General features: G+C 41.0%; 1 protein-coding gene and 1 long non-coding RNA gene across 5 annotated transcripts in view; one reads left to right on the forward strand and one right to left on the reverse strand.

The window, feature by feature from the left end:
- Positions 1–25,662, forward strand: part of col12a1b (collagen, type XII, alpha 1b) — a 150,111-nt gene that overhangs the window by 89,454 nt on the left and 34,995 nt on the right. For all 4 annotated transcript variants that reach the window (XM_026194796.1, XM_026194793.1, XM_026194795.1 and 1 more), the window contains 15 exons: positions 533–675; positions 5,845–5,974; positions 7,643–7,785; positions 9,658–9,787; positions 13,834–13,953; positions 14,103–14,249; positions 14,900–15,016; positions 17,270–17,422; positions 18,804–18,878; positions 20,322–20,461; positions 24,289–24,412; positions 24,491–24,634; positions 24,904–25,068; positions 25,148–25,186; positions 25,279–25,417. In XM_026194796.1, coding sequence (XP_026050581.1) covers positions 533–675; positions 5,845–5,974; positions 7,643–7,785; positions 9,658–9,787; positions 13,834–13,953; positions 14,103–14,249; positions 14,900–15,016; positions 17,270–17,422; positions 18,804–18,878; positions 20,322–20,461; positions 24,289–24,412; positions 24,491–24,634; positions 24,904–25,068; positions 25,148–25,186; positions 25,279–25,417 — 1,909 coding nt within the window. The remainder of the gene's footprint in view (positions 1–532; positions 676–5,844; positions 5,975–7,642; positions 7,786–9,657; positions 9,788–13,833; positions 13,954–14,102; positions 14,250–14,899; positions 15,017–17,269; positions 17,423–18,803; positions 18,879–20,321; positions 20,462–24,288; positions 24,413–24,490; positions 24,635–24,903; positions 25,069–25,147; positions 25,187–25,278; positions 25,418–25,662) is intronic.
- LOC113037559 (uncharacterized) lies at positions 8,941–13,862 on the reverse strand. Its single transcript, XR_003274636.1, has 2 exons — positions 13,799–13,862; positions 8,941–9,660 (listed from the first exon to the last, which is right to left on the reverse strand). It is a non-coding gene; the product is annotated as an uncharacterized LOC113037559 (long non-coding RNA).

The following is a 25,662-nucleotide window of genomic DNA, read 5'->3' on the forward strand; positions in this document are numbered from 1 at the left end:
AGTTTCAGTTTGCAAAATAAGAGTAAAAAGTTCCAACTGGGTTTTAAAGCCACTTGAGACAATGGAAAAGGAAAGATGCTGACGTACCTGCGACATAAAAAAAAACCTACAAGAAACATAAAGATGAAACTCAGAGACCAAAGCCCAAGCTATAACATCTGCCTGTTGAAAAGAAGTGAATATAGATGAGTGTGTTTCATTTGCACTTCTAACAGAATACAATAATTTGAAGTTCACTGCATTTCTGAGCTGCTTGAAGAATGTTTTGAAAAAGTTCATTGCTTTTTAACTCTAAACTTAAACCAAGGATCCAATCCTCCCTGTTCTGTTCCGCTCTTCACTTACTGACACTCACATTTCAAGGAATGTAATCTCTTCTAAATCCATTAGTTGTCCCGTTAGTTTTAGGCAATAAAGTAAGATGTACTTGGAACAAGCCCTTAGTTTTGATTTTGTGTTGCTAAGTGAGGAAAACTAACACCTCTCCCTTGTTCTTAACTTCACGTTCTCTTCACCTCTCTCCCGTTTGCAGTTCCACGCATGCCACCCAGGAATATCAAGGTGTACAATCCCACCCCCAACACCCTGAATGTGCGCTGGGAGCCAGCCACGGGCCAGGTTCAGCAGTACCGGGTGGCTTACGCCCCCCTGACCGGTGCAAGCCCATCTGAGTCGGTGAGTAGCTTTCTGCAGTTAAAACACAAACTGTCATTAGCAGCAGAATTCTCCTTGAGGGGAGGAAAATCTCTCTGTCTGGTCATGAGGAGTGAAGAATGTGAAGACACAAAAATAACAACCTCTTGTGTGATTTAACAGTCATAAAAGAGTGAGGTTGGATAATATTTTTTCCCAGTTTAAGTCATCACATTCCAAAAGCTGCAGGTCAGCTCTTGTTAGATATGATGTGCCTCGAGGAAATTCTTGAGATAAGTGGAATTACACTGAGAAAATAAATGAATGATCTTATCCTGGGTTTTTTTGTTTGTTTTTAGATAAAGGAGAGATTATGGCTGATAATCATTATCTTCAATATCAACTAATTGGTCAGCTATTTTTATTTTTAATCAATAGTTTATAAAATTGCAAGAAGTATCAGGATTACCTAGAATTCAAGACATCTCTACAGATCATGTTTGTTTTTTTTCCAAAAAGTAGTCCAAAACCAAAATTTAAGGAAATGTAATACATAAAAGCAAATTAAGCTTTATAAATCCAGCGTATATTTATACTTTAGCAGAGGTATGCACACGACACAGTCACAAAAAGACTCGGCTTTACCAACGTGGGTTTGCACTTTCTCTTGCTCTTTCTCTTGATGTATAAGTATAAAGTGTATAAAGTATACATGTATAAAGTAATAATCCAATCATTTTGTGTTTTGCATTTTCCATCATTGGAAAATCAGCTATATTCTCAAGATTTTTGTCTGATTTCTGAACATGCCGTTTTATTTGATAGCTTGTTGACACCAAACCCAAAGTCTCTGACTTCACTTTGGCTTTCTTCTTCTGGAAAATGCCATTCTTGACATTTGACTTGCTGATCTTACTTTGGCTGGCATATCTTTGTGTTAGATGTCAACTAAGGACTTGGGAATTCTTGATCCGACTTTTGTATTATTGTATTTTTGCTGTTCTTACTCGACTTTCTTTGTTTGCACACCTGCAGTGTTTAGTCAAACTCGATTAGTTTTCCCCCTTGGTGTGGTTCATTTGTGCAGATATGAACACGGTAATCACACTTGGGTGTGGTCCAAAACAACCAAGACCACAACCTCCAAAGGGTCTCAGCGCAGGTCCAAATGAACTCCAGAGCTGTAAGTTTATGGTTTCAACGTGACCTGAATCCAAACAAACTACCAGGTGTACGTTCCACGTTTGAGGTAAAAAACTTCCAGTAGATACATATGTTTTTTCTTCTGAATGTGGCGAGGTAAATATAGATGCGCGGAGGTCTGTACAGCTAGCAATTAGTCAAGAAATAAAACGTAAATTCTCCACTAGTCCACAACACAGCACCTTCTTCCTGTATTTGCTTTTGTTGCTCCTCCCCAGACACATCTGGCCAATAAGCAGACCGAACTTCTCACGTGGGTTGTAGTGATGCATTCAGACTCAGTTGGATTTTTCTCCGTGTGAAAAAGAAACCAAACCATATGGAAAAACTACAAGTTTATAAACTCATCAACTGATTCAAACCAGAGTAAATGAGCCATAGGTGTGAGAACGCACTTAGTTCCTACCTTAAGATCTAGGAAGTCTTGGCTCAGCTCTGGTTTGAGACTTGTTGACTTGACTCGGGACCTCCTTTTCTATCCTTTTTCCTGACCTAGCTCTGGATTTGTTTTGTTGTTGGATCTTAGTGGCCCTGATTTGGTCTTTTACTTGTGACTTGTGGGTCTCTACTTGGGCCTTGTTGTTTTTGACTCAGGGATTTTTCTTCAGAAAGTCTTTTGACCTAAGAGTCTTGACTTGGCTATAAATGCTGGTTCTTGACCTTGTTGTTATTTTTAGCTTGGTACTCAATGTTATTTATTTAGGACATGAATGGAAATCCCTAAACAAGACTTAACTTCTGCTCGTACAAACAAATGTCTTTCACATCACATCACCATACATCTGGCTTTTCTCTAAACTGGACACTATTCCTGTATATTGGATGTGAACTTAATAACCAAAATTATTGTATTTGTTTTTAGTCATTTTGGTAGTTAAGTTATTTTTATCTGTGTTTTCTACATCTGATTAAAAAAAAAGTGAAATCAAAGTGGGAGTGTTGCTTTCATTGGGCTGGTCTGTTTCATGGAAACAAGTGGTCTCTTTTGCTCGTTCTTATTTGTTTCACCAAGTGGTGATGTTGCGCAGATGTCTGCACAGCAGTAATTACGGTAATGCTCTTAAATATGGAAATCATGACTTGTCGGCTTTTCATACATCTCCATCAGCACTGATTTAATGCACCAGTGCAAATGTCTGGGTCTCAGGGAGAGAAAAAAAGAAGCTTTATTTCCCCACAAAAAGTTTGAACTCTATGACTGAAGTTTGGAAACACTGCATGCCGGACGCATCTGTGACTGACGTCACCAACGGCTCCTACGGTCAGAGTTCCTGGGGGCTTTAAGGCTGTAATCTAACAAGGCTGTTTTGATGATTAGAATCAGCTTTGAAGATGCTGTGAAGTTAGTGTTGTGTAGTTTATTATTCCCTGTGGTCTCTGTTTCCTTCTATTTTCACTGTTGTTGTACTTTCATTTAATTAACTTTGATTTTGTTTTGGTCTGAGAGGAAGTTGATTTGGCCACAGAAAGAAGACACAAAGATGAGTTCAGAAGTACAAAGATTCACAACTCTTTTTGACTAATTCAGTCTAAATTATCGAATTTTACATCACAGATTTGTTATTTCACGCGCTGAAGTGAGTATGTTATCAGTATTATTATTAGAACTGAGAAGCAGAGAAGCTCTTTAACAGTACATTTTATTCTGGTTAAACATCAGTGGTTTGCATTAAACAAGTGCTCTATAGAAGGAAAAAAACAAGATCAAATGTATGTGCATGCTTTAATGTTGTTTCCAGATGTGATTTTTTTTTTGTCCTCCAAGCACAAATCTAAAGCTGTGGTCAAAACTTCAGTGCTATGGCTGCAGTTTGTTCACATTGAAGAATATCAGTAAGGTCCAGCACTGATGTTAGGTGATAACAGAAGGTCTCACTTCATTTTGAAGGTGCTGGATGACAGCAGCCACCTACACCTGACTGGGAATTAACTGGAAGCAAATGTTTGTTTAAAATATCGGTATGTGCTGTAGCACTATTAATCTAAGAAACACGTCTATTTACCTTTAGGGATCCCAGTATGCGAACCCATTGGCTAGTTTGCTGACTTGGTCTTTGAGGAACTGGTTGTTTAGAGCTCCCTGTTTAGCCAGCAAGTATCCAAGCCAAGATTTCAGTTTCTGTCTGCTGGTCATCATTTAAAAATGCTAATAAATCATCCATCCATTTGGTAAGCACTCATCCAACCTGCTGTTGTAGCTAGAGTCTGTCCTGGCTGTCTTTGAGTACATTCTGGACAGGTCACCAGTCCATTACAGGACTAGCTAATAAAACCTGATAAAGTGGAATCAGATGATGTTCATGCTTCTGAATTGCATTCCTGCAAATCCCATCCCTCCAGACAGAATGTTTAGCTTCATGCTACCAAAGCTTGCACATACGGGTTAATCAGTACATCAAAATTGGAAACCAAAAAGCTTTTGGTACCAAAAATCGTGTTCCTTGACTACAGATTCTGCATATTCATATGAATAAATCTGTTTGTAGAAATTAATGGGATCACGACTGCCTATGAGAGTGCACTAGATGCCTTCCTTAGACATCCTCTAGGACAGGGGTAGGGAACTCCAGGCCTCGAGAGCCAGTGTCCTGCAGGTTTTAGATGTGTCCTTCATCCAATACAGCTGATTTAAATAGCTAAATTAGCTCCTCAACATGTCTTGAAGTTCTCCAGAGGCCTGGTGATGAACTATTCATTTGATTCAGGTGTGGTGACCCAGGGTGAGATCTGACACCTGCAGGACCACGGCTCTCGAGGACTAACGTTCCCTACCCCTGCTCTAGGATGTTATTGGTCATCACTTTGTAGCTGATGATTGGGAGATAACCCTGTACTGTAATTATCTCCCTCATCATATTTTATAAATGGTATAATTCACTCCCACTGGCAATATCTACAGTTGCTTACATGAAAGTTGAGATACGTTTTTATTTGGGACTTTTTTTTTTTGCCTGCCATCCTGTTCCCCCTGTCATCTCTATAAGGAGCTCAGTTTCAGTGACATGTTATGATCTCTGGATCAGTAATAATCTCTGCCTGTATAAAAGTAAAATAATTTAAAGCTGGATTAACAACCTTAGCATTGTGAAAGAACATTTAAAAGTTTTTGTTATTAGGTTTTAGCAGTTATATACATACATCAGAATTCAAGCATCAGTAATGACATCCTGGGAAACTTCTTTTCATGGGCTTCGTCTTGAATTACTTACAAATCTATAAATGCCATATCACTCTCTTGTTCAGTTTGCCTCTACTTCTTAAAACAATGAATGCATCCCATTCAAAAGCCCATCAGTTACCCAGAACAACTGCATACTTCGGCCTCATCATTCAGGTTTACTTCAGCCAATGAAGTGCATCCCAGCCCTCGAGAGCAGTACTGCTTTCAGGAAATGACTATAATGTTTTAAAAGGGCCGTGTCCAATCCATTGTCCTCACTTTAGAGTTTACTGGTGGGCTTTAACCCCAGGCTAACAGTTGTGCATGTGTAGGTGTGTGTGTGCTTCCAGTTGCGGGATCTTAGCCACTACATCATCGCTGTGAAACCTATTTCATGGTCCAACATGCCAAAACCTTTCAGCCCAAAACATTTGCTGCAACCAAACCAGTCCCAAGAAGAGGGGGAACTCGAGTCCAAGCAGAAGATATATTTCCCATGATGTAATGGCAGAGACTTTTATGGCCCACAAACCAGCTAAAGAGCTGAGCATAGATGATGTGATAATCCCAGTGACAGTCTGCAGTCACTCGTGTTGTTAGAACACGTCTCCCGCTGACCGATGGTTTGTTTAGCATTTCACCTTCCAAGCCTTTGTTAGTGTTTGAGGAACCTTTTGGCAGAAGAAACCTTGTCGAACACTTGATGCAAGATGAGCACTGAGGTCATTATGTATATTACTCCTGCCAGATCTGTATGTAATGCGTGAAGAGGCTTATTTGAATAGGCAGACCCTCTTTGATGATTATATCAATATATATTTTGACTCCCGCGTTTCTTCTCCAAAAAGGTCCTGGTTTCAGGAAGTATTAACAACGCCTTCCTGGACAACTTGATACCGGATACTCCCTACTCCGTCACTGTCACCGCTCTGTACGCCGACGGCGAGGGATCAGCGGTGAAGGACAATGGCAAAACATGTAAGCACAATGACAATGTCACATTCTGATGGTGTGTAGAATCACATAACTTACTCGCAATAGTTTACATCTGTCGCATGCAGTGATGCAAAACACAATAAGTACAAGTATATTTAAATTTCGGGTTGCTGACTGCACTCCTCTTAGCAAATATTGGATCATATCATTGGTGATGATCGTAAAACTCCGACTATAATGAACAAATGAGCCTTGTGTGGAAAATTAATTATTTAATATCTTTTATACAAAACCCAAAAAGACAGAATGTGATAATTTTTTAAATCTCGTAAGCCCATATTTTAACCATAATAGAAAATAGACATATCAGATGCTTAAATTGAGATATTTTACAATTTCATAAAAATCTTTAGCTCATTTAGAACTTTTATGGCAGCAACACATCTGAAAAAAGTTGGGATGGAAAAACAAAAGGCTGGAAAAGTAGGTGGTACTAAGAAGAAACAGCTGCGTGAACATTTTATAGCTCATTGGATTACCTGGAAACAAGTCAGTGATATGACTGGCACCTTAGAGATGCAGAGTAAAGATGGACAAAGTTTAATATGCAAAACTTTAAATTTAGTTTTTCTAATTTCAGTAGTCATGCAACTGGGATATTCTATGCATTCAGGTTTATTAGTCTCCTTTGTCTTTTAGATATTAAAAGCAAACCATGGCATTTAATATAATTTGGTAGGAAACAGACAACTTTACAGAAGCTGTGTTAGCATTAGCCAGCTAACATAGGTACACCCTCACTACCTCCATAGAATAATAGAGGATAAGAAGTCAAATGCTGATATTTAAGTGCACTTGAATAATTGATCATCAGCAAGTGTGAGCACCTCTTTAAAAGCTGAAGTTTTGGCAGGTCTGGAGCATTCAGGTGTGTTAACTCAATGCCACAGTCCTATCAGGGGTGGATGTCCCAGCAAATTCACCCCAGTCTGTCGGGCTAATGCTCGACCCAAACTGCACAATGATCACAAGCATGGAAACAAATGACTGAAAAAAGAAAAGAAATGGCCCAGGCAGAGTCCAGACCTCAACCTGATCAAAGTGCTGTGGTGGGACCTTAAAGAACGCTGTGCATAATAAACAAATGCTCACAAAAGTCAATAAAGTGAATCAAAGCTGTAAAGAAAAGAGGGCCAGAAGTCCTCAACAATGTTAATGGGTCCAGTTCGTGTGGAAGGGCCTGTACTGATAAAATATATTTTACATTATTGCTGTAAAAAAAAACCCTACTGAATCATGAGGCATACTCAGTTTTTCACAGGTCTGTTATTGTGTTGATTCTCGAGTTTAGTTAAAATGTTTTTCCTTCCCTTTGTCATTTTATTTATTCCGTTCTTTACTCTGAAAAAACAGAAAAAAAAGTGGGCTTTCAGGGAGGGGCCCTTAAAGAGAAATAATCTAGTATAACTAAATGCCTTCGTGGGCACCATTATATGTAAATGAGGATTCAACTCTGGGTGCAGTAAAGTAAAACTTCAGAACTAGAAGTGGTCATAGAGGTTAAGTGAGTATATGTATATAGTGTAGCTATAGTAGGATTTAAAGCATTATAGAAATCAAATAATCTTTTATTCATGAATTAGAAAAATATATTTCTATTTATACATTAAAAAAAATTCTCCTACACTGCTTCTGTTTGATATGGTGCAGTACCCCGTGCTGGTCCCAGGAACATGCGTGTGTTTGACGCCACCACAAGCACCTTGACCATCGGCTGGGATCACGCTGAAGGGCCCGTAAGACAGTACAAGATCTCCTACGCACCCATGACTGGAGACCCCATCACAGAGTCCGTAAGTGAAACTTTAAGCTCATTGATGTCCACAATATCAAATCATCTCAGATAACATCAACATGTTACTGGTAACAGTGCTAAAGTAGACCAGTCATCCCAGAGAAGGAGCCAGTCAGTACAAATTTAAAATCAGGCATTAGTGATGGTCACATTTCCAAAATGGTTTAGTGGCCTGTTTGGGGGTAAATATACTTTCCTTCGCACTCTGATTACCTGCCTGTATTGTCTGAAGGAAAGCTGGTCTTACCCTTGCAGAAACTAAACTACGCACACTGATGATAAAATTTTTAAAAACGACCTCAGAGGCTGAGACATTTTGGTGAAGTCATTTCGGAGGAAATGCATCAGACCCACTAACCTCAAGTGTATTTCTTACTCTCTCTTTAACCCATAAAGAGGGATTAATCTCAGGTGGTGATGTGTTTTGTTTTGGATAAACTGGCCGCAAACCCTCGCCATTCACAGCTCGCTGTGACGTCCCCCTCGGACTATGCGGTGAAGTCACATCTCAGGATTCCCTCGCCTCATTCAGGATATAAATCACAGATTAGGGAGACTAATTACAGGCTCAGTTAAACAAACTGTATAATTTGGGGCATAATAGCGTTATTAATAGTTCTGAATAATAAGTTGGAACGATGGTGGAGAGCGGAGACGGCCCAGCTGTGCTTCCCTTCTGCTTGTTAGTCTAACACTTGCTCAGAGTGAGTCAGCTAACTGCAGCAGAGGGACGCCGATGAAAGGAGCTCTCCAGATTGGGACTGACCAAAGAGCTCACGACTATTATTTATACCGATGCAAAGTGATCAATTTAGCATCTGTAAATAATGTGGAAGGTTCGTGTTGGTACACAGTTTCTATAATCCCACCGAGAAGCAATTTTCTGCCTCACAAGGCTGAAGAAGTTATTTCCTGTTTATTAGAGAAGTAGTCTTCTAAAATATTAAAGCCTAAAATGTAAAATTGTGCACCACCAACAGTTTTTGTATTTTTCAGGCTCTTCTCTTTATCTTACTGCACAAACCAAATTTATTCGCACTAAAATTTGGAATAAAATTTTACCCAAATTTAACTTTGATTAATTGATTTTAATGACCGTTTCTCATTTAAACTAATATTTGGGTCCTTGATTCAAATTCCAGATGAATCCAAATGGTTTTCTATTATTTTACTTTTATTTAAACAGGGAGCAAAACTCACCACTGAACATGAACTGTATATAAAAGATATAAGGGCATAGCAGTAGGAAGTTGTTTCAGCTTGCATTCTTTATATTGGCCAGCAGGGGGTGATTCCTTTGGTTGCAAAAAGAAGTCCACCCTGGTAAAAGGACTCTTCTTGTCACTTGAAAACTTTCTGATGGGGTTATGGCCTTAATCAGTGCACTTCAGTAAACTGGTTAAGATAGCAAAAAAATAAATAAATAAAAATCTATAAAAAATAGGAAGCAAAATAATCGAGAATTTGACTTCATTGCAAGGAGGATGTGTGGTTTGAGGCATCTTCACTTCACAGTTTATAGTCTCTCTCTGTATATAGCATGACACCCTTTATTCTTAGATCTTTGATTTAGAAAACAGGAAAACTCCCCAAAAACTGAATAAGAGAGAAAAAGGAAGCAGAAATCTCCAAAATCATACATGCACAGACATGTGTGGAAGGAACTCTGTGGAAAGCAGGTGTAGCAGCTTGTCCTGTGACTGGGAGCACTGGGTCAGCTCCGCTCACCAATTACACATACCATGTGCAGCAGATGTGCAGATAGCAAAGCAACTCAGGACGCTCTGGATGCAAATCTTTCCTGACTGATTTATGCTTTTTCTTCTTCGGCTACTGAAAATCTCTGGCTCTGTGCCGTTTGGATCTTCAGACTCTGGTTTTAGGAAACAGAAACAATGCCATGCTTCAGAATCTGCTCCCAGACACCCCATACAACATCACTGTGGAGGCCATCTACGCCGAGGGGCCTGGAGGATCCCTCAACGGGAACGGACGTACAAGTAATAAAAACCTCTTTGACCTCTAGTTTTCTAGCAAAGGCAGCTTTTCAGAAATGTTGGTTTTCTTGTGATATTACACAATCCCTTGCAGCTGTCACAGGGTTTCTGCACATTTGGCGTCATAGCTGGGCCGATTGTAGTAAACAACAGGCTTTCTCAAACTCCTAGAAGGCAAATTTTACCCCTCAGCAGCCATCTTTCAAGTTATTTAAAAGCTTCCGACTAAATTAAAATGGCCTGTATTTGTATAGCGCTTTTCTAGTCCCTAAGGACCCCAAAGCGCTTTACACAACCTGTCATCCACCCATTCACACACACATTCACACACTGGTGATGGCAAGCTACAATGTAGCCACAGCCACCCTGGGGCGCACTGACAGAGGCGAGGCTGCCGGACACTGGCGCCACCGGGCCCTCTGACCACCACCAGTAGGCAACGGGTGAAGTGTCTTGCCCAAGGACACAACGACCGAGACTGTCCAAGCCGGGGCTCGAACCGGCAACCTTCCGATTGCAAGGCGAACTCCCAACTCTCGAGCCACGAGCGCCACAATTAGAAATTAAAAAGTAGAGATCCATGACTTTAACTGCAATAGCCAGCAGTATGTAAAAACTCCACGTGTAGAATCAACAGTCAAGTTTGATTTAAACAGAAAGCTCGATATTTAGTTTTTGTTTTACCCAAAATAAAGTTTTTAAATCTTTTCCCTGCAGGTTATTCTGTATGTCTGCTACACATGCTGAAGCCCTACAACATGGCTGTTTCATTAACAGAGCAGATGTAACTACCTGTATCACTTCTACAGTAACAAGTAGATATACCTGCTGCTTGTCTACTGTGTGGAAATGAAGTGATTAGCTCAGATGTTTTCTGTGGCGGCCCCTGATTGGCTCTTTGCGGGCAGAGAGTGGACAGCTTCCATCTTTGGTCTTACAGAGTTCTCCTTAGATATAAATTTTTTAACTTTCTGTCGTTACTTGTATTCAAACCTGAAATAAATCTTGTTTGATTAAGTCTATTAACCATCTATCAGAAAATAGCAAAAAAAAAAATCCCCCTTTTATATTTCCTACTTTTGATTTTGATATTGACCGTCTGTGGAAGGTAAACCTCACAATCCACTCCACCAGCATCGTGCTACAAACAATTCTAGTACATTTAGGATGTAATCCAGCACCTCAGCAACTTTTGTGGTGGTTCAGCTTTGAGGCATTGAACCCAGGAGCTTAAACGCAGCGACCGCAGTAGCACTTAGGAGTGAGTTAGAGGAGTAACAGAAAAAACTAGAAAGTGCATTTTCTGAAGAAACTGCAGTGTGAATGCTTGAATCTGAATGTATGCACTGAAATGAATTAATTGCTGAATTTTGAGTTAAAAATATTGAATGAGATTAAAAAAAACCAAAAAAAAAACCGAATTTAACCTGAAAACAAAGGTGCTGAACTGCTAAAAGCTGAAGGTTACACAGAAGAAGGAGTTGGAAAAAAACTGAAAATGTTTTAAATGTAAATTAGAAAACCCTAAGAAATGAGAAAAGAACATTTAGAGTCAGAAAACATCTGAATGAATATTAAAAGGTCATATTCTTTGAATCACTTAATGACTCAAATGTGATCCCTCCACTTTGATCCACACAGTTTAAAAAGTTTAAATGCCTGAGCTTTGAAAGATACGGTGTTGGAAAGAGAACAATAATGGCGACAATTTGAGGGTAAAATGATGGCTGTAACACTGTGGACACAGCAGCAGTTGAAAGAGAAGTGCTTAAGATGAATCTTGGTACAGTGGCAGGCAGAGCTCGTTAAGCAGGCAGGTGTGAGCCTGGTTGCTATAGTGACCGCACCCAATGGCTCCATACACACGGACACAGACATGCACCTCACTTTTGCTGCTTAAAATGAACAGAAAAGTCAGGCCGAAACAAATCGTTCCCAAATGAAAAGTAAAAGTCGTATTGACGAAATTCTTTCACCGTGAGTGACAGCAGCTTCTAGTCTACTGAATTCTCAGTTTTCATGCCTGTGGAGTTTATTATATGGACGTGGTGACAGTGGAAAGACACCATGCTCTTCTGATTTTCAAACGAACCTTCTGAGCCATTTTAACATTAGAGTCTATGGAAGAGTTGGAGGGAGGAGGCTGTGCATTGGTGACTTTCATGAAAGAACCATAACACCTAGTACAATAGTAAACACATTGGATGAAAGAGGACAGCCATTGCTACGTTTTGAGGGTAAAATCATACCTGTAGAGCAAACGCTGCGGACACAGCAGCAGTTTTAAAAAAGATTTTAAGATTTTTTTTTTTTGCTCCTCTCACTCTAGCAGTTGAGCTGCCTCACTCTAGCCCCAACATTCCGTCCCATACACACCCATTATAAACTCTGAAACGGGTGAAAAAACATCATGAAACTTAAACTGGAACTGAAGAAAAAGTATAATAGATATTGAAAAGATAAATACAAGTTGAATAGTTGAATGTCTTGTCTTCGTTTTAAAGTTTGAATGGTGGCTCTATGTCAACGTATGTTGAAGTAGTAAGAGTTTAAAAATGAGTAAGTTGAATGAGAATTTGAAGGGTCTCCCCATTGAAATACATGGGAAATTTTTGTTGAATAAAGTTGAATAAAATTAAAAATATAAATGTTAAAAATGAGAAAAATACAAGCAATCATGTCCAAAAGAATAGGAATCTAATGGTGTTTGAATGGTTTTTCTAAGTTGAACGGTTTTGAAGGAGTAGGCTTTCAAAAAACGTACGGAATAGATAATAATAAAATAGAAGAATAAAGATTAGAAGAACAATACTGTGAATGCTTTTCAAGCATTCACACTAATAAATACATTAAGTGCGCGTCAGTTATCAGGGTCTGCATGTGTTAGTGTGAAGAGTTTGGACTCGATCGGCGAGCAGTAGGCTTAGTTATACAAACAGCAGACACTCAGAGTGTGTGTGTGTGTATGTATGTATGTGTGTACCTGTTTCGATATCTTTGTGGGGTCCAAAAATTGGAACATTACTGTGGGGACCAACAGTCACTTGTGAGGACAAAAGTGACAAAAGTAATTTTTGAGACTCAAAATGTGGTTTATTGTCAGGGTTACATTTATTTTATGGTTAGGTTTAGGCTGAGGGTTAGGCATTCATTTTTGATGGTTGGGGTTCGGCTAAGCGGCTAGGGAAGGCATTATGTCAATTGGATGTCCTCACTAAGATATCAAAACGAGAATGTGTGTGTGAGGCTCTTTCAGGCATCCGTCCAATTCTGGACACACACCAACTGGTTTCTTCAACAAGACTAAGACCCAAATCTAAACACCTCTATTACATAGGATGAATCTTATAACCTGACTTAAGGCGGCTCATTCCTGACCGCCAGAAAGGAAGAGGCTGATTTTTATTATTACTGAGAAAATGTCTCCCTTTTTTTTAACAATGCTCTGTGGTTTAAACAACCTACAGGTATCAAGTTAATGAAAGGCTAGGGGGTTGTTCTAGCGTTTAACAGCAGCGAGAAGACGGCGTGTCAGCTTCCAAACTCTGAGCTCACTGAAAATTTTGCCACAGTAGGTGTAAAACGCTCCCCGGTGTGTGGACGGCTGATATTTACGGTTAAGTTAAAGGAAAGAAAAACAGCCAAAATAAAGTTCTGTGTCATTCAAATGCAAACTACAAATTAGAAGTTCACTAGTGCTTCTGTTTCTGTTTTGTTGCACATGAAGCTGCAGTGGATTTAGTTTAAAAAGCCAGAAATTCTCCTGCTGCTCTCCCCTCTCTACCCAAACAATAAACCTCCTTTCTGACTTTATGGGGCCATAATTTACTAAATTAGCTTTAAGTTTTATTAAATATGACTTGAAACTTGCGATTCAAGGCTCATCAGGAAAGTTGGAGAGTTTAAGCTGGCTGAGTCACTTTTGCAGTCAGTCTAAGTGGCCAATAGAGGAACTGCAGTTTTTTGGTACTTGCACATTAGCATCATGTTTTAGCCCTGCGTGTTGATGCTTACCATGTCTAAAATTCGATGCCTCCTCTGTGTCAAAGTCGGCATGTTGAGTCCCAGAAACCTTCGGATCTCGGACGAGTGGTACACGCGCTTCAGGGTGGCCTGGGACCCGGTGACTGCACCCATCCAGGGATACCGGCTGATCTACACCCCTGCAGGTGAGCCTTAACAAAACCATTGCGGTTAATCAAACATGTTTCTCTGCACACACATTGTGAATAATGTCTTGGTTCCTAAAAGCTGTCACCTGATTTTTACTTCTCTTCAGTTTCTCACTCACTTCTCATTCTCCGCTCTGTGTTTCCAGGCATGAACCAGCCCATCGACTTCTTCGTTGGAGACGTGAGCTCTTACACTCTGACCAACCTGCAGCCTGGAACCACCTACGACGTCAAAGTGCTGGCACAGTACACCAGCGGCGTGAGCGCGCCGCTCATTGGCCAGGGGACGACACGTACGTACAGGAAGCGTAATTAGACGCACAAACTGCTGATTTATTTCAAATGTCGCTCATAATTGTTTCTTAAAAAACTCACTGGACCTTGGCGTCCTCTTGTTAACCCCTCCTGATTTTTCACGTCCAGTCACTTCTGACACTTTAACTTAGGACCAGAGAGAATCCCAGGATTTATCTGATGTCTTTTCAGTTGCTCAGATTTGTTTCTGGCTGACTGAGATTTGGACTTAAAGGCATGTTCACACCTGTTTACTATTTTGTCTGGTTATATTGGCCTCAGGTGTTTGTTAGCTTTTTTTCAAGTTGGCACGATTTGTTTGGACAGTAATTACTCTCAGGTGTGGAACAAAACAGCTACACCAGGAGCCCTGAAAAGAAATGGGCTCATGAAGTGAAATACCAGTCAAGTTTCTCGCTACCTAAAGTTACTCACCTGGTTCCATCAGGCAGTGCAGCTAACAGATTATCAGATGTACTCTTTTTTTGTTTGTTTGTTTTTGTTTTGTTTTGTTTAGCTAAACAGTTCCTGTCTCATAGAGAATCTCTATTTTTCATCAGTTGTTAAAAGAGCTTAAAAAAACATGAATCGTCCGACATATGAACAGCATAAACCTCCACTGTGCTTAAACTCTGATTTTTTTTTTCAGTCTACCTGAACGTAACCAACATTGAGACCTACGCCATCGGCCACGACAAGTTCTGCATCAAGTGGACGCCACACAGAGCGGCCACGTCTTACCGCATTAAACTCAACCCAGCGGACCGTAAGTCACCTCACATCACTTTTTAAATATCATAATCAGCTTTTGTGTGTAATAATAGTAATGTAATAATAATAGCACTTAGACCTTTTCTATGTAAGTCTCTAAATGATCCAAAACCACATGGTTGTGTAACATGTCCTCGGATAGATCACGGAAGAGAACCTGCAGTGATTTTCATCAGAAGTTTCTGATATTTCATTTCTCTGCAGATGCATTAATCTTGTGCTGTGGCTCTATCTGCCAGTGATCCTGATTCAGAGTGACATATTTAAATTGATGCATGTGGTAAAGTGTGCAATAAGACTCCCATCAGATGTCTGAAAACATATCTGCAGATGAGATCATCTCTGCAGATGCTGCAGAGACTGTTTTGACTCAAACATTTTCTTGTAATTTCCTCCCTGAGGCTGTTTAAGTTCAGGCCTATTTTCGGTTATTGATCAAAAAAGATGCAAGTTTTGGCCGAGACTGAAGGCGCCCGACCACCAAGCTTTAACTCCATCTCTGTTTGCAAAGATTACATCCTTTTCAATGACTTTGGAGTGTCCGAGGTCCATCTGGTTCATACTCGCACGTGGAGATAAAGTATCCATGTTTAAATATCGTTATGGTAGTCATTAGGCGTTCGGGCTGCCAGAACAAACACGGGTCTGTTAGCGTGAGGCAGATGGTGGTTAACCGCTACCATAGGAGCCGTCCCAGTGAGACGCAGCAGACGCTCAAGTCAACAAATCAGCCAACTGTTTGTTCTCAAGTGGAAATGCAAACAGCGGTCGGAGCCAGCGGTGAGATGAGGGGGTGGAAAAACGGTGAGCACGGGTCTTCTGCCTCCATGTTTTAACATCCGTGGTAAGAAGAGGAACATGTGGTTCAGACTCTAGGCTATCTGATATCCTGCTGAATAGTCTGAGGGCTTTTATTTTGCCAACGCACTCTCAGCTCGGACCTGAGTGCATCTTTGCTCCCGATGAAAGAGGGCCACCGTTCTGGAGTCGATCTCTCTGAGAGGTGTGCGTGTTTGCACAAATTAATTTACATGATCGATCACAACTTGTTGATGTTACTGGGCATATTCTGAAGATATCTGCAGCAGCGGAGCTGCGGGGAGCGTTGAATCCGACTTACTTGAAGTGCATTTGGGACAGCAAAACGCCCGTGCGATAAACACGATTTGTTTGTTTGCTCTCGCAGAAGCGCTCAGAGTAAATAAGAAATCTTATTATCAATTTATCAGCAGCCGAGACAAGCAGAGAGATAAACATTTCACTGGAAGGGTCAGGGTGCTCTGTGTGTAAAGTAATCTTTCTTCGTTTAGCAACAAAAAGTCCACTAAACTACAGACAACAGTCATGAAGTGTGGTTGGTCAGTGACTATGAGGTCACAAATCCTGCAAGGGCTTTCAGGTAGTTTAAGACGTGCTCAAAGAAACCTTTCCTCTTTTGGAAACTTTCTGCAGTCCTCTGAGGCTCACCCACTGTCTTAAGGTCTTAGCTGGAGCCCATCCCAGCTGTCAGTGGGCAAGAGGTGCAATATTAGGATCAATACCAGGGATCAATAAAGTATTCTGATTCTGATTCTGATTAGAAGTGGTAGACTACCCAACATGTATACTAAAATGTACAGGGATATTAATTTGTAAGTGTTGGTGAAGTGATTGGACGAGACTGCCTTTAACATGGAATTGATTTCAAATACAAACACAGATGGTTTAAAATGGAACTAGAGCCATGAAAATGCTGCAGAATAAACCTCCTTTGTCCCTCATGAGGCTGAAACGGACACAGAGAGTGCCAGCGTCACAAGCCAGCAGGCTTTGGTGTTAATTTACAAGCCAGAAACATAAGCACCTGGGGAAGTAATCTTTGACTCATTAGTAATAATTATTAATGCTGTCATACTCAGGAGATGTATGAAGTGAGTAAAAATCTTAGTTTTCTTCACAGGAAAATTTCAACATGATTCAGGGTCCAAACTGTGTAAAAGTCACTGGTGTGTTTTACAAGGGCATGACGATTCAGCCATCTCGAAAAAACTCGTGACTGAAGAACACGAGTCAGTGTTTCCCTCTGACAGGAACCAATCACACTGAGCCCACAGCACCTGGAAATAAACTCTAAATGAGCCGATCGGGAGGTCGAACCTTATTAAACCTCGATGAAACTTTTGAGCACATTCAGAAAAGTCCATCATTTAATTTAAGACCACTCCACTGTACTGTGATGTGTTTACATGTGTTTTTGATTCCTCTGTAGCATCCAGTAAAGGACAGCATGAAATCACCATTCCCGCCGGCCTGCCTCAGTACTGCTTCGACGGACTCTCTCCCGATGCTCTGTACACCGCAACTGTCTTCGTTCAGACGCCAAATCTGGAAGGCCCAGGAGTCAGCACCAAAGCGAGGACCTGTAAGTACTAAGAAAGTTCTGCAGTGAGGAGGAAAACTCTAGAAAATCGAGAGAATTCTGCCCTTAATAAATGCACAAAAACTAGAGTGTGTTTGAAATGTGACCGGTCTGGTTCACTGCTGTGAAAACGTGAAGTGCAGTATTTTAATCAGAGAATCAAACCAGTGGCAGGAGCACAACTATTAAAAGAGAGGTCGGGTATTTATACCTTGTGGGGACATCTACTTGACATAATGCTTTCCCTAGCCCCTTACCCTGGCCATGAAAAATGAATGCCTAAACCTAACTACAACCGAATTGTAACCCTATCACTAAATCCACATTTTGAGTCTCAAAAATGCCTTGAAACTTGTGGGGACCAGGATATTGGTCCCCACAAAGATATGAATACACACTCACAAACACACACATACACACAATACATGAAACAAACATAAAGAAGAGAACAACAGTGTACTGGAGATAATGAGTCAAATTTAAAGTCAAAATATATAAACTTCAAGACAGCGTGGTCTCGGGCCGGAAAACAGGTGTAGTTTAATCAGGCAGAACATCTGAAGCCTTGAGGTCATTTTTAAAATTGCCTTTCTTTCATTGAATGAGACCGCATCCTGAATTTGGGTCAATCTGAGCAGCGCGACAAACAAGAATAACTTCCTGCACTTTAATAATTAAATTAAAGCATCAGGGTTTTTGATCTGGAAATATAATTTCATCAGTTCTTTAAATAGTGATAAAATACTTTGTGGTCCAAATGTCCTGCGAGTGACATTGTCCACTTCAGCTGTCTCAAGTTTTTTATATTGATGTTTTAACTTATTTATAAAATGCAACAAAAATATTTAACAAATATAAACACTGAATGTAAAGAAGAATGTAAAGTACTGCATGCAGTGCTGCATGTGGCAGTCGTTACATGATTGGCTGGAAAAATCCTTTGTGCCAGGCAGACAGCTCAAAGGTTTTCAAAGTAATCCAACCTGTTTAAGATGTCATCTTATGTTGAAGGGAATATAAATAAAAATGAGTTTAAACTCGCATTAATCTGTCCTTCATGTATTCTTAGTACAAACCAACAGCATCTGCATCACTGACGGAAAAACACATAAAAACACGTCCCAAGTGGATCAGCCCACCTTTCCAAAGAGAACACGATCGTAGTAACAGCTGCGTGGCTCCGACACGCCCACTCACAGTGCAGTCATGGTGTCTGAGACATGAAGCACGATTCCAACTGCGAATTGCATCATCTCGCAGTGCGGCTTCAAAACAATGACTTCATCACGCGCCGTGTTTACACCGATTCTGTATTTATTACAAATATGTTGATAACATTTTTTTTTTTTGTGTTTTTTGTTTTGTTTTGTTTTGTCTCTCACAGTGCAGGAGCCAACTCCAGACCCAACAACCCCGCCTACTCCAACAGCTCCACCCACCATCCCCCCTGGATGGGCAGGTAAGCCTCTAATGACATCCATAATCCATAATCCAACTGAAGGCGAGTTGAATCTGAAATGCATTCTTGTGTTTTGGTTGATGAGACATATTGCAGCCCACAATATGTGGCCAACGACTTGTTTGAAGGTTCAATTTTCACATTGTGGCTACCACCGTGATTTCTTTCTCATTGGTAAACATTTGTGACCCAACGGTTAAAGTTCTTTAATCTTTAATTTAATGCTGATTCTTTATAATCTTTATAAAAACTCACCCTGCATACAGACATCATAGAGGTCGAAATTTTTCAGGTTGTGTACGTGTTTTTTTTCTCCTTTTCTCTAAGGACTTTTGTAGTCTACCTCAAGTGGCCATTAGTGGAACTTCAGTTTCAGCACACCCTTTTAGCTGCTTGGTGTTCCAGGTAGATGGGATGTCTCTCCAGCCTGTTTTTGGGTCTCCTCTCAACTGGGCATGCTCAGAAGAAGCAGCTTTTTTTCAGTGACTGTCTCAGCAAACACCAGCAGCTGTTAACTGTTGCTTTACATGTCAAACATTTCTAGTAAATCCTGTTTTCCCCCAGTCTCACTGCTTCTGCTGACTCTGCTGTTTCATTAGGCCTGCGCGCTGCTTTGCAATCTCAGATGTTTGGAGACTAAAGGTGCATTTTGGAATCTGTCTCCAGAGTCTTTGCCTTTTTTTCCTAATAAAACAATATAAAAAATACAAATAATAATGAATTTTGACAGCAAAAGTTACAAAATCAGAGTTTAGCTTGGGTTAATAAGGTTTCCATCTGTCGGCTTCTCACTGGGCCAATTCTATGTGAATCATCTCCCAATATTTCCCCAAGAAACTCTCCCAGGACTGAACGGATCAAGTCCTTTCATTCAAGCTCGGCCGTGTTTGGAAAATCCTTGACGGTGACTTTGTGAACGCAGAGTCCTCCTGGATCCAACTCGGACTAGCGGTGGATTAATGGCCACCACATGTGGGCCCCGCGGGGGAGCGCGCCCGTTAAGAACCAACAGCTCAGGTGTTGAAAAAGAAAGCGAGTGCAGTCCAGAGAATTTGTTTGTGTCCTTTGGTGCTGTGTGAAAGTTGTTTATAGAGCTCAGAGCAGGCGGAGAAGATAAAGAGGGGTGCATCACATGAGGCCAAGATTCTTTAAAACTTTTCGCCCAATTCGTTTTCATGTGAGAGGAACGCATTAGGGAGAGCTTGGTCCTTATGCAGACCAAATGTTCCCGGTTTTATTTTGCCAGTTTGTTTGTTTTTTTTATCGGTGGGACCCATAATTATCGCGAACGTTTCTATCACGGCATTTGTCTCAGGCGTTTTGTTTTGTTGCACACTATCAGCTGACTTTTTTAATGTGCTCCAGCTTGCTAATTATGCCATGTTATGATGCAACAACTGGCCTGTGGACTCATTGACTCTTTTTTTTTTTTTTTTGCCTCAGTCTGCAAAGGCGCCAAAGCAGATGTGGTGTTCCTCATCGACGGCTCGTGGAGTATCGGCGAGGAGAGCTTCACCAAGGTGGTGCACTTTGTCTCCGACATGATTGCCGCTTTTGATGTCATCGGACCCTCAGGGATGCAGGTTTGTGCTGAAAACACTGACAGTTATTCCCTCTGACAAGGAGGAGTAGTGCACCCGGTGCAGTTCTGTGTTATTTATACAACAGTTACCTCACAGTGATTTATATAGTGAGACCCTGCAATAAAAAGTGCAAAATCTTTGTGAAGTCAAATGGGCCATGCAAGGCCAGCGCAGGCTATAACATGCTCTACCTACTGCACCTCCACTCAGGTAGCTCCCTCACATCAACCACTACTGCACCATTTGCAGTAGTCAGAGCAGCCATCTACTCCGAGCGGTTGACAGTTGAGGGGTGAAAAGGCAGAAAAGGAGAAAATAGAGAGACGAGGAGTAAAAAAGAAACGGTCAGTGTGTCACAGGAAGTCCTCCCCGCAGTCTGAGCTTATAGCAGCATGGCTAAGGGAGGATTCAGAGTCACGTGATCCAGCCCTAACTATATGCTTTTGCAAAAAGGAAAGTTTGAAGCCTAATTATAAAAGTAGAGATAGTGTCTGTCTCCTGAATCCAAACTGGGAGCTGGTTCAACAGAAGAGGGGCCTGAAAGCTAAAGGCTCTGCCTCCTATTCTACTTTTAAATACTCTTAGAACCAGAGAACACAGAGAACACGTACCAAGCCAATGAAATGCAGTTAGCATCTAACTAGCAGTGCATGAAGGTGTCTTAGCTACATGTAAATTAGCATGTCTCATGGAGATGGTGATGCTAAAAAGTCTTTAAGTTAAGATCATTTAGAGGAGACACTCAAAAACTTTTCATAAAATACAAAAGAAATCTGCTTATTTTTCTGATCAGATTCCAAGAAAATAATTAAATAATAAGAAAATAATTCATTCAATAAAATTTCACCTTTTCTGTTTGTCTGAATTAATGAAATCCCCCAAAATCCTGCCAGAAGTTCTCATCTGCACTGAGTAGCAGCTGAACAAGCAAGTATGTGACAGTGCTTGAAACCCAGACCCAAATAAAAATGGCTTAAACTGAGCTGGGGGAGGCAATGCCGTGAATGAAGCTGAGCTCTGCATGTCTCATTAATTCAGAAACCTTTTTTTTCTCTCGAGTGAATGCGTTACACTTCCGTACCCCAGCATCATCCAGTGGTGGTTTTGTTTTTATTTTCACAATGGAAACCTCATGATAAAAGAACTTCACCTCAACAGGAGGCCAGGGGTCTTATAAAACATCCGCCCTAATACGAGAATTCAATCAAGTGTAATCACTAACAGCCGACAACAAGACAAAACAAGAAGGAGGGAGATGCAAATGAAATAAAGGCTATAAAAGCTTTCTTGGCGATGCAGAATTTTTTCCGACCGAGTTTTGCAGGCATTTAAAGAATCGGTGATTATATATAAGCCTGTTCCAGAGAGAGGGAGCTCTGGATTTAAAGGTACATTCATGCTGACAAGTGTGACAGCATCGTATAAAAATATGATTAAAAGCCCGATGTGGTCCAAAACCTCTGTAGCTGTCTTAATTATTTCACACTGACACAAACCTCGTCTTCTTTAAAATCATCCCGGGATGCTATAATGGCTCATATCCCCAATCAGGATAAAATGAACAATCCTTGAGTCTAAGATAGTATTCGTTGGGATTCTTTTGCTTCTATTTGTATTATATTTTAGCCACAGAGCCAAGCATCTGTTTCACTAAATAAGTAAATCCATTAGGTTTATATTATTAGCTTGTTTGACATCCCTTAAGGCAGTTTCTTCTGACAGTCCTCAAAGACTACTTGGCCCATCTGGATGAGAAAACATTTTGTTTGCTGCACAATAAAGCGGATTTTCATTCTCTTACCAAAAATACTAGTTTCTTAATCCATAAAAGATGGTTATGAGAGAAGACTGATTTGTAAGCTGCTCCACTGATTTAAATACTGGTAGATGTATAGAATTGGTCAGTGTATGACTGTGCGAGGGGAGACAGCAGTGCATGTGCATATTTTCTTTAGAGAAGCAAGCGGATATTAGAAACATGTATGTTCTGTGTTGTATAATGATGCTGTAGCCAAATGTCTGTCTGCGATGCATTTGTGGGAGGGGGAAAAAAGCATGTGTAAGTTCTTATCTGAACAACAAAGTCAAACTCGAGCCAATGTCTGGTGGCCAAATAATTTTGTTGGAGGGCCAGTTTTTTCCCTCACTGGCCCATTTACTTTTTAATTTCTTGAGTCATTTCTTTGTCTGTCAAAAAGATTATGCAAAAATGAGATTTCATAAAAGTTTGTGGGGAAGTGAAACAGGAGGAGCCCGTTAAATTCTGGATACAGACAGCTTTCTGTAGGAATTTCAAAATGAACCCCTTAACTGGATGTGTTCTCTGAGTCCCCTTCAAGTTATTCCGTGTTTTTATACATAAAGGCCATCTTAAGCTTGTTTGAAAGTCCTTATTCCCCCGTTGCTGTGCTGCGTAATGCTGTGCGCTGAAGTGTCTGCATTGCTCTCCCATCACGAGTGAAAGTCGGCTGATCGGGTCAATCTTGTAGCTCATAAGTGTTGAACAGTTACTTTTAGTGAGACAGGAAAGACTTCAAAATCAAGTCGACACAAATGACACATCGACATTGGACCAATACTTCTCATTGCTTTAGCACTGTGAGCAAGCTAGATGCACAGTTTCAGTCCATGAAGTTTATAATTCATGTCACTCCCAGTCAGACCAAACTCAGTCTTTGCACTTTGACCACTTTTTGGGGGAAAGTGCACACTGGGCTATGCTGTAGATCAGGGGTGGGGGAATCTCCAGGCCTCAAGGGCCGGTGTCCTGCAGGTTTTAGATGTGTCCTTGATCCAACACAGCTGATTCAAATGGCTATGTTACCTCCTCAACATGCCTTGAAGTTCTCCAGGGACTTGGTAATGAACTAGTCATTTAATTTAGGTGTGTTGACCCAGGGTGATATCTTAAACCTGCAGGACTCAGCCCGTGAGGCCTGGAGTTCCCCACCCATGCTGTAGATTGTGCAGTGATGTATAGTTGCCATAGATGCCATAGATTCCACCCATCCATCCATCTATGCTTATCTGGAGCCAGAGCCTACCCCAGCTGTCAAAGGGTGAGAGGCCGAGCGTACACCCTGGACAGATTAGGAGACTGTCACAGGGTCAACACAGAGACACACAACTATTCACAATCACGTTCACACCTGCTATCAATTTAGAATCACATGTTAACCTAACATTCATGTTCGTGGACTGTGGAGTACCCGAAGAGAACCCACACAGGCATGGGAAGGACATCTGCTGGATTTGAACCCAAGACCTTCTTACTGTGAGCGATGGTACTGCTGTGCTGACCAAGGCTATACATTTAGACTTTTAATCAAACCTAAACAAGAAAACAAACTCCTGCAAATCAATTTGATTATTTTCCTACATGACATTTTTGCAAATATGTATAAGACTACTACTGTATTGAGAAATGTTGAGTAACAAGAAAATATCACAGCTCATATTGTTAAAAGGAGCAATAGTAGCTCAGAGGGTTACACAGTTGCTTCACAGGAAGAAGGTCCGGAGTTCAAACCCTGGTAGGGTGTCTTGTTCTGGAGCTTTGGTTTCTCCCACCAGTAAAAAACATTCTCACAGAAGAGGCTTAATCTCGAGTTTGTCTCCAAAATGTGCCTGTTAAACTTTATTGAACCAGCAAGTCAAAGAGACGGAGCTGAGATATTTGGACGTTTGCAGAGAGGGGATAATGGATGTACTGGACACAGGAAGTTTAATGTGGAACACCACCGAGGAAGTTCATGGATGCAGTGAAGGAGGGTTGATGTGACAGAAAGGATGATAAGTCCCTAATTTTCTCATTATTTTCCACCCAGGTGTCATTTGTGCAGTACAGCGACAACGCTAAGACAGAGTTCAAGCTGAAAGCTTACAAGGACAAAGGCCTCGCCATGGCCGCGCCTTCTTACATTCGTTACCGAGGAGGAAACACCAAAACAGGTTTGATCTCATGCTACAGGCCACAGGTACAGATCCAAACAAGAATCTGCTGATCTGACACAGTTTTCCTCTGAGCAGGAGAGGCGCTGAAACACACTTATGAGAAGGCCTTCTCTCTTGAAAACGGGATGAGGAGAAATGTCCCCAAGGTGGTGGTAGCCATCACTGACGGACGCTCTCAGGATGAGGTGAAGAAGAACGCCGCCAGGCTCCAACACGCAGGTAGATGTCACACAAACGTGTATCTCCATGCGAGTGTGTCCCAGATGAGCTCTGTTACAAACAGCTGTAAACAGACTGTTTACAGACCAAACAGAAGCAGCTGGTTCTCATCAGAATTAATGAAACTGTGCTGGATAGAATTTTCAATAATATTTTGTATCCATTTTTGGGTATTATTACCTGTTTAGACTCTTACTGGAAGAATAAATGAAGCCGATAAGCCAAGAGTCTGTTTGTGTTCTGACTGCCTTGGTTTGTGCCGTCCTCAGGTTACAGCGTCTTTGCCATCGGTGTTGCTGACATGGATTTCATCGAGCTGCAGCAGATTGGCAGCAAACCCAGCGAGAGACACGTTTTCGTTGTGGACGACTTTGACGCTTTCAACACCATCAAAGAAAACCTGATCACCTTCATCTGCGAAACTGCAACTTCCTGTTAGTTTAGAACAAAAAAGACAAACGTTGCTTTAACATGTGTTTCAGTGAATTAATTTCTGTGTGTTTTTGTCCACAGCGTGCCCCTTAATTTTTGTGAATGGATTTACTTCACCTGGTAAATACAAACTTTAGAGAAATTCATGACTTATTCACTGTTCGTCTGGATGAACTTGCAGTTAAAGGCAAGCTCCTGATTGGTTGTTTCAGGCTTCAGGATGCTGGAGGCATTCAACCTGACGGAGAAGACCTACAGTTACATCAAAGGCGTCTCCATGGAACCCGGCTCCTTCAACAGCTACACAGCATACAGACTTCATAAGAACGCCTTCCTGACTCAGCCTACTACGTGAGTCTCACGGGTCACAGGCTTATATGCACCCAAATGTTTCACATTACTCCTCATTTACCTTTGCTCTTTACAGTCTAAAACCTCTTAAGGTTTTGTCACTCATTTTTATTTGAGCACCTTCTCTTTTAACTTTGAGCTCTATTTCATAGACTTTGAAAGCACCGTGGTATAGCCTTTGAGGTCTATACCACGATGCTGGAGAGGACAGTCAGCCTGTTAGTTAAACCTCAGATTCAGGAGGA

The sequence above is a fragment of the Astatotilapia calliptera genome, chromosome 15 (genome assembly GCF_900246225.1).
Source record: "Astatotilapia calliptera chromosome 15, fAstCal1.2, whole genome shotgun sequence".
Classification (NCBI taxonomy): Eukaryota; Metazoa; Chordata; class Actinopteri; order Cichliformes; family Cichlidae; genus Astatotilapia; species Astatotilapia calliptera.